Source organism: Phoenix dactylifera, chromosome 7 (assembly GCF_009389715.1).
Source record: "Phoenix dactylifera cultivar Barhee BC4 chromosome 7, palm_55x_up_171113_PBpolish2nd_filt_p, whole genome shotgun sequence".
Classification (NCBI taxonomy): Eukaryota; Viridiplantae; Streptophyta; class Magnoliopsida; order Arecales; family Arecaceae; genus Phoenix; species Phoenix dactylifera.
In genome coordinates, this window is record NC_052398.1 from 10,246,659 (window position 1) to 10,264,003 (window position 17,345).

General features: G+C 35.1%; 1 protein-coding gene and 1 non-coding gene across 2 annotated transcripts; one reads left to right on the forward strand and one right to left on the reverse strand.

Moving 5' to 3' along the window:
* Positions 1-1,980: 1,980 nt before the first annotated feature.
* Positions 1,981-9,186, reverse strand: LOC103707787 (protein POLAR LOCALIZATION DURING ASYMMETRIC DIVISION AND REDISTRIBUTION-like). The gene is made up of 3 exons (XM_008792441.4): positions 8,524-9,186; positions 5,813-6,261; positions 1,981-2,614 (listed from the first exon to the last, which is right to left on the reverse strand). The coding sequence occupies exons 1-3, from the start codon at positions 9,014-9,016 to the stop codon at positions 2,282-2,284; spliced, it is 1,275 nt and encodes a 424-aa protein (XP_008790663.1). The 5' UTR covers positions 9,017-9,186; the 3' UTR covers positions 1,981-2,281.
* A 1,381-nt stretch (positions 9,187-10,567) lies between these two features.
* On the forward strand, positions 10,568-10,649 carry TRNAS-AGA. The gene has a single exon. It is a non-coding gene; the product is annotated as a tRNA-Ser (tRNA).
* The last annotated feature ends 6,696 nt before the right edge of the window (positions 10,650-17,345 follow it).

A 17,345-nucleotide genomic window follows, 5' to 3' on the forward strand; every position in this document is an offset into this window, starting at 1 on the left:
AGCCATCGTGGTATGCAACAATAGCCAATACAGAGGTACTCAAGCCATGATCCCATGCAAGTTTTCTTTGGCATTCTTTAGCTGCCTAGAAGCATCAAACTGGCCTGTCCTTCCTCCTGCAAAGGCAGAGAATTGCCCAATGTTCACTGTTGCTTCAAAATAGTCCCACATAGCTTGCTTCAGAACCATCCCACAATAAGTTTAATGAAAGTTAATGTAACTGTTACTCACCTGCAACAACTTGTGCATTTCTGCATTCATTATCAACAACATTCAGCAACGGAACTGAGATTTTGGTTTTTAAAGGAGGGAAGAGGGAGTGGGGGATAGTATAAGTTATTATTTATTAATATAGTGAACAATTGAGGGGGTTTTTGTTTTATAAAAGGGGAGGCACAAGCCGCCCAAATTTATTACTCGAAAATTTTGATGGTATAGGTACAAGAGAAAAGAGGAAAAGGCAAAAAAATCAACTTATTACAAGGAAAGGGAAGGCATGAAAAATTAAAAATAGGAGGTTAGAACAATGGTATCAGGGGTAGAGAGTTTAGACCAAATTCTCTAAGAGTACAGGCCACGAAGTAAAGAGACACGGGTGGCAATTTAACGTAGGATGTGGAATCTTGTTCATCCTAAGAGAGAGAACTGGACATGGCCCCTCCCACCTCAAATTCTACGCCAGCACAATAATGATGCTTTACAAAAGACAAATTATATCCTGCACCACATACACCAACGTGACTATGCACCACACCAATCAAATCGCCCCGTTCCTATAGGCCAATTACCGAGACGAGCGTACGATGAATGGAGCCTATACGAATGAGACGACCTAATTGGTGTAATGCCATGTGGTGCAGGATATAATTTCTCCTTGCCGACCCTTTGATCTTTGAAGTACCAGAGGGAGAGGTGTCAAGGGTGTGGAAGTGGGAGCTCCCCTACTGCCCCTGAGGCTCAGACCCTGATCATCTCGAGCATGCGCATTGCTTGTTTTGATCTCAGCAGTGTTTAATCAAACAGAACAATGGATGGTTTCTTTTCCAATCAAATCAATGATCACCATTTACTAACAGAACATAAAATGGCATGTATGCACCATGACAATTTGCAAATTGAGGGGTACGATTGCTCCCATCAAATTGCAAATTTATTAGCTCAAGACAAAATAAGAGCAACAATCTAGCAAACATATGTTGGCACCTTGGGGATTTTGATTACTTTTTAATCCTTCTTATTGGGATTTGGAGTTCTCATCTTCCAAAGGACTATGGATTGTGAAAAGTTCTCAAGTTTTCGATCAACATTATTGTCTCTAGCACCCAGGAACCACAAAAGCTTATGGAATAGAACAATCTTCTCATAATGACTCATTTACTTATTTCCTAAATTTTGTAAACTAGGGTTTGACCCCTTTTTTTGGAAACCAGAGGTTCTAGGTTTGAATTTTGGATGATGCATCTCCAAAAATCTAACCTAGATATAACTACAGCGCAAGCAACTTTCCCACCCTTTTTCTTGAGAAAAGAATGACTCTTGTCTGCTGCTGCCCAGATTTTGCCATATTTCAGAAATTGGTTACCATAATAGCATCTGCCTTGTGAAATTTTTTTAGAGAAATGTTAGGAGCAGAAAACTTGAAATATAATGCACCTTGGCCAGATTTGTGACAATTTCCATCCCTTGTACTAGCAGCAATTCAGTGGATACCTTATGAGAAGGCTAAGAAAGATAAAGCACTACAACCACAATTATAGTGCCTAATCGGCTAATCATACTTTTTTTTGCATATTGAATTTTGCATGCTAACACATCGAGATCTTGCCATCATATTTTAAATTTAACCTCTTCAACAAATAATTGTCCACCTTTGTCAAAACAAAAAGAGCTGCTACCATCCCATACAAATCAGGATAATCTCCTTGCATTCCACAGTCAGTGATTCAACCCGCAGCCTTACAACGCAGAATTTCAAACATGGAGTTGAAACAAGCAAGAGTTTCAATATATATAGAACACAATATAGAGTTGACATCTGATACATTTCAGAGAATAGCTACATACCAAGTAATAATCATGCTATCACTTTTTATCCTTCAATTGATAGTTTCTCGCTTTTGGGCATTTTATATCTCTGTGCATGATTTGTCTAATCTCACTCTTCCTTTTCATTTAAATGCAACAATTCACCTGGGATACTCTGTTGCTCTCATATATATGACTTTACCAAGACATGAAGGTGCCTTTTAAGTTTTACTCCCAACATGGCACAACATGCTTGCTAACAAGAGAGATGATCAAGAGCAAAAGAGGATGATTTTTTTATGCTCTCTGGATTTTTTTCATCCTTGTGAGGTGAAGCAAGACTTGCACTCTCCCTCAACCAACATATCTCAATTTCTTTCTCAACAAGCTTCCTCTTGGTGCATTCTAACACATACTCCAACTCTGCTATCCGCTCTTGCTGTTTTGTATGTAGAAGCTCATGCAACCTTCGCTCCAGCTCCAGTGCAGAAACACCACTAGATTCGCCATTATTTTCTTTCTTAGGTTCAATGTCTTGTCCAACATTTATACTGAAGCTTCCGGAAGAATCACTGCTCTCACCGGTCAACTGTGTATTTGAAGAAAATATAAGAAAATATATTGACTAAAAAGAGGTGCGTATATGTGTATGTATCTCAATGCCAAATAACTTTGAACATAAAGTGAAGATGCATGCTGCCTCACAAAAAAGATCATCATGGGGTTGACATGGAAACCTATCTAATATGCACATTGAAGTCATCATTAAAGATAAATGTCTAGGATGAAAGTACTACTGCATAACCAGAATTAATGAGAGCTCTATGTAGTCACATTTTGGTTACAAGATTGGGAATATTATTGGCAAAAAAAAAACATGAGAGTGGAAAAGGCACAGTACTAGGTCGAAACTTTTTTTTATAAGAAAGGTACTATCATGCATAACCAATTTAATAGGACTGATGAAATAGCATTGCACCATATTAGACAGCATGTGCTAGGTAAAGATTGTATACTTTTAACTGGTGGAACTTCTTTACTTATATATCCAGTTAGTCATGTCCCTTTTCTCCTGATATATCTAGTTAGTGATTTCCTTTATTCATTTTTTTCTTTGCTTGCGAATTTTACAATGATGCAAAGCATTAGAAATGAATAAATGCCAAACACTGCATGTATGTCTTGAAGGTCAAGCAAGATACCGAGGATCGATCTAACAAATACTGATAATATGCAGGCCCTAGGTTAAAAACAAGAATATAGACAGCTGAGTTCAATAGGAAAGAAAGAGAAAAAAAATTACGATATCAAGGGCAAGGGCAGTCAGTACAACCATGAACCATAGTCAATGATATTTCATCTCTAGGGACCTAAAGAGATATAATTATTGGATCTAGACTAAACCCACAAAAAACATATTTGTTTCCATGAGCATAGAGTAGCTTGCATAACTAACCAATTACAGTGGCCTATCCATTTAATATTTAGTTGGTACTTTCAAGTTACCAGATTTTAAGGCCTAGCAAGTGATCCATGAGGATCGTTAGACCTATTGTGGACTACTTTAGCTACTTCAGATAGGTCTTGACAGGGTCCAAGAGCAAGATCTGCCACTTTGGAAGCCAAATCGTGCATCAAAACTTCCGAGGGCCATAACCTCCCCATACGATGTCTAATCAAGGTGCTAGTTTTCTGAAATTTGATAATATTTTGAGATCTATGATGCCGCATCGAACCCTTTAGGACGCACGCAACAATTAGCGCCATATTTTCGATGTTTAGACCTCCAAATGGATTGATCAAAGTAAAAGTTTCCTTTTCTAGAGGAAGATTTTGACTGGGCAGAACTCTTACGCTGGGAAGAATTGAGCGAAGCAATTTCAAGCTCTGAGAGGAGTTAAGGTTTTTCACTATTGTCTCCACTAGTCGCAGCTATCTTGGGAAAGCTATGACCTCTTCCAACTATAAGAGGAATCCTGCCCAAATTTTGTAAGTGCGAACCTCAGCAGTATAAATAGAGAGGTTGCGATTAGTTTTATTATTCAATTAATGAAAGAAAAGAGGATCTAAAACCCTACTTTTGAAATTCTCTTATTTTTCATTATTCTTTTGACACATTCAAGTTGAGGAGATTGAAGGACTTTCTTCTTTCTCTGCGATCGGAACAACGAGGGGCTTATTGCTTACCAAGATTGATGCAGAACTAAATTTCTCCCTAAAGATATCACTTTCGTTGCAATTGTTGGTCAACAAACTAAATCTCTATAATTAATTTATTACAACCAAGGCTTGAAAACTTGGTTCTGGTTTCCATTTTGGTGGGCTTGTCGAGTTTTGGTTACTGAAGTTTTATAAGTTCCAAACCAAGTTGCAAATTTTTAGTCAAAAAAATAAAAATATTTAAAAAATGAAGAAAAATAAAACAACCCAATAAAAGTTATTACACAGTGATTTAGAGTATTTTGTGGCATATAGATTCTTTATCTGCATAGTTTTAACAATTTTATACTGAAGTAAACAATGCATATAAGTGAAATTCAAGTATACTAACATTTGATACTGTAAATATACATATTATTTACTTCTTGAACTTCAATTATCCATACATTCATTGCATTTGGCAATTGCAAAGCTTTAAAATTCCTATAGCATATCTTGTGAAATATCTTGTTAAAATCTTATATTTAATTTATATAAAAACAAAGATGTTCATGTGAAATATCTTGTAAGTAATTGTTTACTTTAGTCTTTATAAAGTACAATAATAACAGCCTTTTAAATCTCTCGCCTTCTCAAGAGTTATGTTAATTATCTATCTCCTCTTTTTAACTTAAGAAAAAGGAAGAAAAATCAATAAACATTATACATATATATAACTTATGTGCTTAAATAAATAAAGAAATAACTGCAATCTGATAGTAAATACTGATTTTTTTTGATAAAAAAACCTATGGCTAGTTTCTATTGGTTTCAACCAAACCTATTGAAATTGGACTAAAGCCAATCTATTTCAACCAAATCCTGAAACTACTTAAAACTTAGAACCATGGTTACAACCAGCATGTACTATATATGAAAAATACATAGGTGCAAAATTTGATGCATTTATCACTGCTGATGCAAGTGCTCAAGCTACTGAATGTACTGGAGCAAGATTGTCCTTAGACTGGAAGATAAAAGCAAGCTTTGATGTATAATTAGTAAAAGCAATAACCGATTGGAGGGAAATGACAACAGGAGTGAAAGTTATTGTCTAAATGCATAGAGGGATAAACGAAGAACATGTGTGGTTGGTTAATTTGCGTTTAAGATCAGATGTTTTGTACTTGAAGGAGAGAGAAGAAAAGCGATATCTCTTGAAACAGAGAAGATCAGGCTAATAAATGTATTGTCGTTTTACCTCCTTTGCAATTCCCAAACCAAACCCAAATTGAAACTAATCAAGTCAAGCTCTTTGCATTAGGTATTTGAGGCACACTCAAATTTACAGGAAATTGACATGACATACCAATGATAGAGAAAATAAGAGAACACATGGAAACTAATAAGAAGCAAAAATTGTTCAGTCAAAGATGCATAAAATCACAATTATAGCAATGTTGAGTTGAAGAAAAAATGTATGAATTTATGAAATATTTATTTAATGTGGGAGCACCGGACGCAAGATATCTAATTAATTGTTTATCATGATCTAGGTAAGAAAATAAATGGATATCTGGCACAAGTAAAATTATTTCTTTAGTTAAACCAACTATGTTCATGAAGTGAAGCTCTAAGAGAGGTATACCACAATTTTGTGTTGTCCTAGGAGTACAGATGAATCTTCTCCTTCCAAGTTAAGCTGCATACGTTCTATCTCAACTTCGAGCTTTGCTTCCAGTTGATCCATCTTTAGGCGCCTTTTATCAGCATAAATGGTCGACTTTTCATCAGATTCAGTGGCACATTCTGCCCCTTCCTGATGAAAAGATGCTACGCGACTCTGCAAGGGAATAGCCTTGCTTGTACTTACATCACCTGAGCAATCTGGTGCAGAAAAGGCGACACCATTACTTGACTCCAAGAAGGTATAAATAACATCGTTATTTTGAACTTCATCTTTAATTTCTTTTAGCAGAATTTCCAGCTCTGCCTGCATTTTTGTCATTCTTTTGAATTCACTTGCACACTTGGTCAGGAGGAAGACAAGACCTAGCCCCATACCCAGGTTAAAAGATATGCCTTCAGGCTTCTCACCTGGGAAAATAATGAAATGGCAGTACATAAATCCAATTCCAAGCAAAATGGTGCTTAGGTAAAGAGGTGGCATTTTTTCTTAAAAAAGAATATTAAAAAAAGTAATGTAAGTTGAACAAATCTATCAGTTTGATAAATGGACTATATCTTAGATAGTAAGGCAGATAAAACTAGTTATTTGACATGTAGGATATCATATAAATTTTGATTTTGGAAGTAATAATGAACCATAACACAATGAGATATCCAACATTCCAAACTGACACTAGATTCCGAAGACAATCCACCAGGTTTTTAAAGATACTTCACCAGAACTCTCTATATGATTCATATTACCCCTGTGGGACCCAACTAGATATTTCAGAATATCAAAAAATGCAATAAATAAGATAACCAATCATCACTGTGGGGCAGGCAAGACAAAGTTCAAAGATTAGGTTAGCAAAATAATGGCAAGGAATTGATGGTGCAAAAGGCACCTTAATTTGCACCATTACTAAAACCACGAAACCTGCCAATGTAGGATACTTTGAGCCTCACTATAAGCGCATCCACACAACACAAACAGCTGCAAGTAAAAGATGAATGTAGAAAATTCATGTATAAACGAAATGCAAACTTGCATAAAATATAAAAAAAATCAGGTTCTAATCCTCCACATGCTCTATCATCTTAAGATTTGTCAGCAAAATCGTTCTTTACAAATCCAATAATTGAAAACTACAAATTGCCTAATCCAGTAAAAACCCTAGATGTTGCCCAATAACTTCAATTTCAATCAATGTTTAGGCATTGTTTGTTACCATGCCCTTTCCTAACCTGTTAAAATCGAAAGTCTGACTTGTACCTCTCACCATATATCCTTTTCATTCCAAGTATCAACCACAACTAATATATTTAGAAGAACTGTCAATTATTTAACCATGATGTATATTGATTTTGCATTAGAGTATGTGATTTTCTTAGTAGATAACTACAAGTAACATGCATTATGCACACATGCAGATACGTATGTTTCATCAGATATTCATTACATTACACTTAAGAAGGGCAAATGTTCGGAAGGAAGAAATGAAAGTGGAGGAGCAATGTACATCAATAAAATGAGGGAGCTCCATTAATGCAAAGCAAAGTCATAGCTCTAACAGCACAATGTTTTAGTACAACAAACAGATAAGCGTGTGGGAAGGTTCTGCTCCAGAAAATCATAAAACAGAAGAAACACAATTCAGAAAGCAGCAATAGTAATAGTAATCCTAGAAAAAGCCACAAAAGTTGAGTAAAAGTAGCAGCAATTTTCTTTTTTCTTTTCTTTTTTCTGTATTTAGTAAAATTAATCTTTCAAGCAATCAAATGCAACCAACGCAGATATGGAAGATACTGATATGGTCATAATGATCATCAAAGAATTTCAACAGCTAATACTATTTGAAACCAAAACCAAATAGAAATAGAACATTAATGACCAAAGCACATAATGCTAACAAAACAGATATACACCAAAAGCAGTGGCAAGCATCATGCCATGTTACAGCTATAGGTTGGTTTGGGCCCATAATGCTAGCAGCCAACAGATTAACAGAGCTGAACTGGTCTACCAACTATATGTATACAAATATTACAGAATGTGAAATATCGAAAGAGGAAGTCACTGTGGTAACAAAAAGAATATCACGTAGAACATCATGAACAGGCTAACTTTCAACAAAGGAACGGGATTCCAGAATTTTTTGATGTCAAAAATATCTATAATATAAAAGCCAGCAACACAAAAATTAAAGCGAACAAGACGGTAGATTTCACTGTCAGCACTCAAAATCCAATTCTGTCAGGCCCCAAATATGTAAACCAAATAATATTGCTTTAACAATAAAAGAAAGAAAACTCTAAAGAGCTTTATAACATGGAATTGAAGAGCCCAACCCAAATTCTTTCCCAGCAATAAAAATCCTCCATATATTTAATCTTGAATGATTGCCTTGGGAGAATACTTATAAAAAAAGAAATGATTCCGAGCAAAGACAGATAGTTGCAAAACCAGTATTGACTGAACTATCCACAAAATTTAGCAAAACAGAACCAATCTTCATCAACAGTTACGAAATATATCAACATATCGAACAGATAGATTGAAATTTAAACCAGGTTAAAACTAACCAAAGAAATGTATCAGATCTCTCCTTTTCTATCAAGCATAGCAGAGAAACACTATTAGGAGCAATTCCGGAAGCAGAAATTAATAGAATTCAAAATTCCAGATACCCGAAGAAACGGAGAGTTTCGTACTACTCCCCCCAGACCCAGGCCCATCCCCCACCACCTCCTTCTCCTTCCCCTTCTTTTTCTTCTTCTTCGTGTTCCTACGGCTATACCTCGGGAACCGCAGCAAACATCCCACTCCCGAGCCCACTTCACCAACTCCCCCTCCGCCTCCGCCCTCGCCGCCGCCGCTCGGCGACGGCTTCTGAAGAGGGAGAAGCCACCGGGAGAGAAGAGACCGAGGAGAATAAGACGAGCCACCAGTCGAAGAAGTATTCGGAGAAGAAGCGGAAAGAGGAAGAGATAAGGAAAGCTCCCGCCTTTTTCTCTTGCCAGCCCTCATTTCCTCGCCACCGCCGGCGTCGTCGTCGTCGTCAGGCTCGTGGAGGTAATCCACTATTCGCTTCTTCTCTTTCTCCTCCCAACGATCGCCGGCGGTCTCTCCGCCCCCGAAGAATCGGAGGTTCCTCCTTCCCAGCCTCGCGAACACCGCCATTCTATTTGGCGGGAGCCATTGACATTGAATCGTTACGTGAGAACGGGCTCGGCGAGGACGCCAGAAGGACGCAGGAATGGGTTTCAAGTCCGAGTCCGGCTAAAGCTTGCAACAAACCGCTTAAATGGCGGACGAACGGCGTGCTCTCCCAGATTCCCCCGAACCACATGCGCTTGGCACGGCCAATCCGCAACAAAATACGTGACCTTGTTGTTTGTACAAAATTAAACCGGGAATTGACATCACCCTATTCGTTTGTTTGCTTGTGAAATCAAAGTAATCGTAAACTAATGAACGAGCTCGTACCAAACAAAATGAGCTCGCATCAAATGCTGGACTTAAGGGCCCTACTACAATCATAAGCATGCTGGCTCCATCCTTGACCACAAGAAAATTCCTGTGGCCTTGGGCTCCGCTTTGTCACTCCACCATCAATCTTATACGCCAATGTGACACCAGCGTGACATTGCATGTCATGATTCTATCATCCTCTTGTTAGTTATGCTCATACTCGTGATTGGGCCAATTGTCTTGTGCCACATCAGCATGAGCAGAAAGCATAACATTAGTATGTGATTGCTATGATGCAGAACCTTGCTTGGGAAATTTTCGAGCAGCTTCAGCACCGTAACGGTTCGTGGTGTATCTCTTTCTGTCCAAGTCCCGCACAAATCCATCTTTGGATCATCCATCATTAATATGTATTACTATAAATTTTATCGTTCATATATCTGCATAGATTTCAAAGCAATTAGTGGATGATCTAAAAATGAATTCATATGGAGAAAGGCAGATTGGATTCTTCCTTTACACGAAAGATACAACCCCCATCCCCATCATAACAGCATGCCAACTCCTATAAAAACAAAGAGTTCGTGCATCATACCCCATCTTTTACTATGATGCCCACTTCACTTCAATTCAAAGTCTTCTTGTATGACCTACAAAGCTATGAAGTCTTTTTCTGGAACATGAAAGACAAAGGCACTTTACCTCACCAAATTTAAGGCAGGCAGTTGCTATAAAGAGATAAAATCAAACAAGAAATATTGAATTTATAAATCTTTATGTCAAAAAAATATTGAATCCAATAAATGGATGAATAGTTCCACCAGATGCAAGAAGGGCCAAGGGAGCTAGCGTTTGTCTCTTTGGTAGGAAACAAACATTATGGATAAAAAATACAAGAGCCCAGTAATTTCCGTTGTACATTGATTTACTTCTTCAACAATGGTAATAAAATACAGCGTTGGAACTTGACTACCTAGCAAACCGCTGCTGCAAACTGCGAAGGGAAATGTCTGAGACAAAAGTCTTTATAAAAATGTTCCCCGACAATGGCTTAGACTTAATATAAACCCGGATTTTGGTGCAATATGTACAGGCTTCGGGTGTTAATTTAGGTCCAAAGTACCAACTTTATAAGGACGGCTCTTAAAACCCGGATCCACAGCCGCCTAGGACCCCCAGCCCCTTCGGGATATGGGCTTCTGAAACATGATCTGAGAGTCGTTTTCGTCTATGATAAATCGAGACCACACTAACAACCATGTGGTCGTGCCGGAGTGGTTATCGGGCATGACTAGAAATCATGTGGGCTATGCCCGCGCAGGTTCGAATCCTGCCGACCACGTATCCCCGTTTATAACTTGTTAGTCTTTAACAAATAGAAACTATTTTATTTTCATATAATACTTCTTCTCCAATATTTGCTCCTTTTTTTTTTGGAACAAATATTTACCTGTTTAGTGGTGTCCTACAATACTTATTCTTCAATATATAAAAGGTAATAAATAAATATCTTCTTTTTTTTTAAGTGAGTGAGACATGTTTATGCTATAACTATTTAGGTCTAAATTTTCAGGGTACACTGTCTATGGAAGGCTCAACCTACGGTCTTTATTTTTTAAGCAAAAGGTATAATTATTGGGATAAAGGAATTTATATTTTTCTACTCTATAATATTTACTTATTTTAGTGCTCTTCTACAATACTTATTCTTCAATATTTTTGCCTTACAATACTTCTCCAATATTTATTTCTCTTAGTATTGTCCAACAATATTTGTTCTTCAGTATATAAAAGGTAATGAATAAAAAAAAAAAATTGAAAAAAGAAGGAGACCTGTTCATGCTATAATTACTCAGATCTAACTTTTTCGGGGATGTATATTCTAAGACTCAAAGCCAGAATCTTCAACTTTTAAACAAAAAGATATATCACCAAGATAAACTCTATTTTTTTTATTTTTTTGTCTAACAATACCTCCTCAGTATTTACTTACTTTGATGCCATCTTACAATACTTATTCTTCAATATATAGAAGGTAATAAAAAGATGTTCTTACTTTTCTAGAAAAAGGGAGAGAGATCCATTCATACTATAATTACTTAAGTTCAAATTTCTGAGAATGCACCATCAAATTCACAAATCCTGCAAAGATTGATCTTTTCTTTAAAGAAAGGAATGAAGACCTATGTTCATATTGTAATTACTCTTGTCCAAATTTTTGGAGTTGCACCATCTAAGGCTCAACCCAAAACCTTCGACTTTGCAAAGGTGTGACTATTGAGATAAACTCCAATTCACAAATCCTATGAGGATAGTTATCAATCATTTTAATGGAGTATAAAATAGCTTTTTGATCATTCACCTTGTAATATGAAATATGTTGCTCTACTCGAAGCAACAAATATTTGAACAACCAGCTATCTACTTATCTTTGTGTGGATCTTATTGTGTTCTTTGTTTCTCGCTACATTGACATGCATTTTATTGCATTGTGCATTCGCTTTGGCAACAATCATGGCATAAATCTATATGGAGCTATAGTTTTCATTCAATGAAAGATTACCGAACAAGGTTAAGTTAAGAAACTAAAAAGCATGTAGAGAATGCTCCATCCAACAGAAATTTATAATTAAACTATATTTAGTAAAGAATCAATAAACTGTAATTTGAATGAATAATTTAATTTGACAAGTACATTTTCTATCACAATGAATTTTTGATAAATAGAATTTGGATAAAAGGTATGCAGATCTTAAGTGTGTTACAAGTGTATGTTTTACTAGCAACATGTGAAAAATTAGGTTTCTAAGACATAGAGCGAGATTATGAGCAATGGATACAGGTATAAGAATCGTTTAAATAATGACAATAATATTTCCTAAGTAAACCTAAGGAGGAAACAAATGTGAAACGATGCAAGATATCATATTTGTGATTTTCAGTTCTATATTGAATTGAGTGTCAGCTGCATTTATATGGCTAATTAATCATTAGTATACCACTGGCTTCATCAATGCATAGTTAAAATTTGAAAGCCTTCCACCTTTTCCATCATAAATACGTCCATCTAATTTCTCCTTTTGTACAATAGCCTGCTTTGTCTAGAATTTGCATCACCAAAAACTAACAACTCTACTTAATGCAAGCTTTCTGCTTTACTGTTGCAAAGGGAGCAGAATCTGTGTAATTAATCTAAAACAACAATTTTATTATATTCCTAGTGACAGATTTGATAAAAAAATTCTGCAACCAAAGATTAAAAAAATTATATCAGCTAGGAAACAGCCCCAAGGACAGAGTTGGGTAAGGTGAGTAGGTGGCCTGTTCGATCTACCTGTCCTTTCACGTGATATTAGATTCTGCAATGGAACTATACCTGATCTTTGAAATCCCAAGGTGAGATGCCTTTAAAAAACAAGAAGATAAAGCTGATTAAGAATGCAACCTCTAATAAATTTATGAATAGCACTAAAGAAGAATGGGGACAACCAAAATCTGCGGTCGGTGCTGGACCCTGTACTGATTCCACACCAGCACTGTGTCAGTAGGTACAATACCGAATTTTTTCGATATATCGAATGTCGGTGCACATTCCGTACCATATACCAGTAGCAAACCGGTACGGTACACTTTATACCATCTGGTTCGGACTAGTAAGGCGAACCATGAAGACAACAATATTTACTAAGGTTGCAGCTTGTCTTGATCCTTTACCATAGCTCTTAGGGTGAAATGAGTTGTTCATAAGCAGCTTGGTCTCAGCTCATTAACAAGATTGTTCAAGCTTGTACCATGAGGAAACAAGCCAATTAAGCTTAAAGTTTCACACTATGGCTTGGTCATATGAGTCAGATCTGAACAGTCTGAGACTTGATAAACAAAGATTGAACTCAGCTTGGTAACAAGCCTGTTCAATTAGAAAACAAGCCAATCTTGAACATTTATAGCTGAGCTCAGGTCGAGCTTGAATACTCCTTTAAACCAAGTGTAAACAGCCTGAAACTTGTTTGGTTCATCCTGTTTGGCATTGTATCTGCTTGCCATCAAAAAACAGTACTACATCATCAAGAAAGGAATTTCAATAGTTTGGTCTAAGCTTGGGATTTTCTCTCTTAAACCAGTCTACCTCAAGTTTCTGGTATTCACATTTCCTGCGGATCCAATTCTCTCAGTTTTGAAGTATGTCTTACTGTTTTCCCTCACCTGAGCTATTCTTGAATACTTGGACTAATTATGAATAATCTTCAATTATACATCTCGTGACGACTCTGCTGCATTTCTTGATATAAAATAAACAATTAAATTTTGATTTAGCCTTGAGGAAGAAAATATTGTGGAATTTCAGGCGCAGCTCATACATTCAGACTAATAGATACACAGCGAGCAGATGATATGTCTCAAAATTAACTGCCTCACTGTTTATTTATTTAACAAGCTCAAGGAAACATGATATCTGCAACGATGCTCATGTATGGCGATAGGAAGACCCATTGGTTGCCATGAACGGTCATATAAAAAAACCCATTAGTTGCATTTTTTTTTTTTGAGTCAAGAAACTAAGAGTTATGAGGAAACTACTGAAAAGCAGATTTATCGATGATCTTTGTTTCAACCAAAATTTAATTTTTGAACAAATTTTAGCACAATCTTCGGCATAAATTAGTAAAACTTCAGGCTAAATTGTTATAAGATTTTTTTAAAACTTAATAAAACTAAATAACGAAAAGATTCTTGACATTTTCATTTTCTCATGGAAAACATGCACAGAAGATTCAGAACAACTGGTATCTGAAACAGATACCAGTAACAAAAGATAGCAGCACAATTCATAATCCATACATGTTTGTTGAATAAGTTGAGAATTATATGTGAACAAGTCAGAGACCTCACAATCTACTGAGTGGTTCTTGATATGTTTGATTACCTTAGAATAATTGAACAACCATTTTGGCATGAAAAAATAGTGCATAGCACAAGCACGCACTCGGCTAAGGGCTACCTCTCATATTACATATATAAATAAACTAAAATAAATGCATTTTAAGTTTACAAAAGTCTTTAAGAGCCATTTGGTTGGAGGTAATCTAGTATGGAAAAATAAATCCTTTGTTAATTACCACATTTGGTACAAAAAGTGCATAAAAGAGATAGTAGAACAAATAATGGATCCCTTGTTTATTTTTTTTGAGAGAGAAGATAATGCAAATACCAGTAGAGAATGGTATTTGCTTTTCCACACTGGATTACCGAGTAAAGATAATCTAAAATTATCATTTATTGATGAAAATGCCCCTGATTATATTGTATTAATATTGTATTGATTATATTATATAATTAGTGGCAATTATATTAATATATTATAATTATATTAATGTATTGATTAATAATATTTACTTAATGTATTGATATATCTATTGATAAATACTAATTATTAATAAATAATTAACAAATATTTATTAATTATCAATGAATCTGACATATGGTTTATTAATAATTAATACAATTATTTATATACCAAAACATATTAAAATTTATTTATAATAATAATATTATTTGTATAACTAATTTAAAAATATTTATTCACTCATGTAAATATATTTCAATGTTCAAAATAGCTAATATTGATATTGATTATATAAGTGGGTCATAAATGTTCAACAAATAGATTGCGAAAATAAATATTATTACTTGAATTATTTATTTAAAAATATTGTTAAAAATTTGATAATATTTAAATATAAAATTATCTCCAATTAAACATAGTAAATTTTTTCGATGCTATTTTTAGAAATAATTTTTTTACTAATAAAATATAGTAAAATTTATTTTCTCTCTTGATTTTTTTTTTAAGATAAATGATTCTCATATTACTTCATAATCTGATGTATTCCTACCAATCGAAATCCTAAGAAGAATTTGGGTTTAGCGTGGATTCTGCTTTGCATTCTGGTTCCAAAAGGTTGCCAAGATTAAGTTTTTATATATCACTACTTCTCATGATCAAATAAATGACATTTAGTCCCGTGAAAATTAAGTAGGTTTAGATCACTACCTTCAGGCTTCAGCTTCCATAGAAATTGTTGCCTCAAACGACGTACATATACAGTTACACACTGCTTAGAAGAGTACGACGTCTTTGTATGAGAAGTACGATGGAAGGAAACTGAAGGCTTCGATCCTCGCTTCAATGATATCCCACGCTAAAAGATAAAAAAGGTGAAGGTGACATTGGACCTGCCTCTTTAACGGTAGCCAACAAACCACCAATCGCCATGTAAAAAAGACCCCATCTCCAGAGAGACATCTCACCAAATTCTTTACTTTCCCCCCACCCAAAGTACCAAACTCTTTGGACCCCTTTGGTTGATCTGAAACATCAAGAACATGGTTGACAGTTTGAGAAGTAATGTGCTTGACTTGCATAAGTAAGCAGGCCTCAGCATAAATAAGAATTTTCCATCCAACTTATTGAATGTTCTAGTTTTAATATGGATCCTTTCCAACTTAAAATCAGATATTTAACATGGAAAATTCACTGCTCCATATTTTATTTATGAAGAGTAATCTATGATGAGATCGGCCAAAAAAAAATCCACACCATCAGGCTCAATCAGCAGAATTATTTGAAAGAAAAAATATTGCTGATCTTTTACTTTGCAAAGAAAATCTAAGATTGCAACATAATTAGATGGAGAATAGTTCATACAAAAATAAGCTACTAGCTGGGTTGCATCTGCTCATGAATTAAATAGCTAACAATTGCTTATTAAAAATAAATAAATAAATAGATTAAGATCTACAACATGAATATCAATGCTGCTTGTTTGAGAAATATTTAATCAATCGATTAGCACAATATCAAACTACTTGTGTATGTACTTTCTTACTAAATATTTGAAACATGATAAGATATGTAACTCAATGAAAAAGAGGAATACGTTCCACCATAGCTAATTATAATTTATAATCATAGTTTAAAAACTGTCTAATCACGGCCATCAACATAGTTCATAATCATAGCAGAGGGCATTTTCATCAAGCAAAGATTATCTCCACTTCATAATCTAGCATGGAAAAAGAAATACTTGCTTTCTGATGTTATTTATTGTACCTTTTCTCTCATGAAAATAAATATACGACCCATCATTTATTTTACCGCCTCGCTTATCCACTTTTTGGTGCTAAAAAAAATAATCTGACATGGAATTTATTTTTCCATACAAAATTACCCCTACCAAATACACCCATTGTATTTTTCGTCGTCTTTGGCTTTTATTTGTAAGTTAATACAACCACTAGGTTGTCCTTGGAGCTGGTAGCTAACTTATATTTGGTAGGAGAAACACAAAGAAGGTTTTACAAGTTAAGAATCAAGTTGAGAAACTGTTAAAACTGACTTTAATGGTGAGATTTTGTGAATATGGGTGATGGACTTAAACACAAGAACAAGATCTCTAAGATGAATTTAAAAGCATTCACCAATTTAAGAACTCCTCCTATTGCAAGATGATCATTTCTTTGGGCAAGAAATATTACATGTGAACACTGTTTCGCTTAAAAGCACTTTAATCTTGAGACTTTAGAACACACATATTAAAACAGTTGAATGCAAAGAACAAGGCTCCTATCAAAAGAAAAGAAAAGAAACGAAAAGAAAAGAAAAGAAAAGAATGCAAAGAACAAGGCATTGGGATTTTTAGTCTGAATTTCTAGTCAATATGTTTTCAAGGGCTCCATGGATAGTCTAGAGTTTGCAACATACCTTATAGTCCTTGTCTTTCCCAACCTCTCCAATCTCTTCTTGGGTGAGAGAACATATCATATTTGCTTTCTCATATTTTAAGTGCTCCATATTATTCTATTCTATTCTATTATTATTTTCTCTTGAGGAACTTTATTATTTTTTTTCATAGAAACTAATTAAATCCTCTAGGGAAAAAAATGGAGCCAATCTACTGGTGAATGAGAAGTCAAGGGAAATTTGAAGACCAAATAGCAGGCTTCCTTGAACTCAACTGACAAACTTATTTGCTTGACG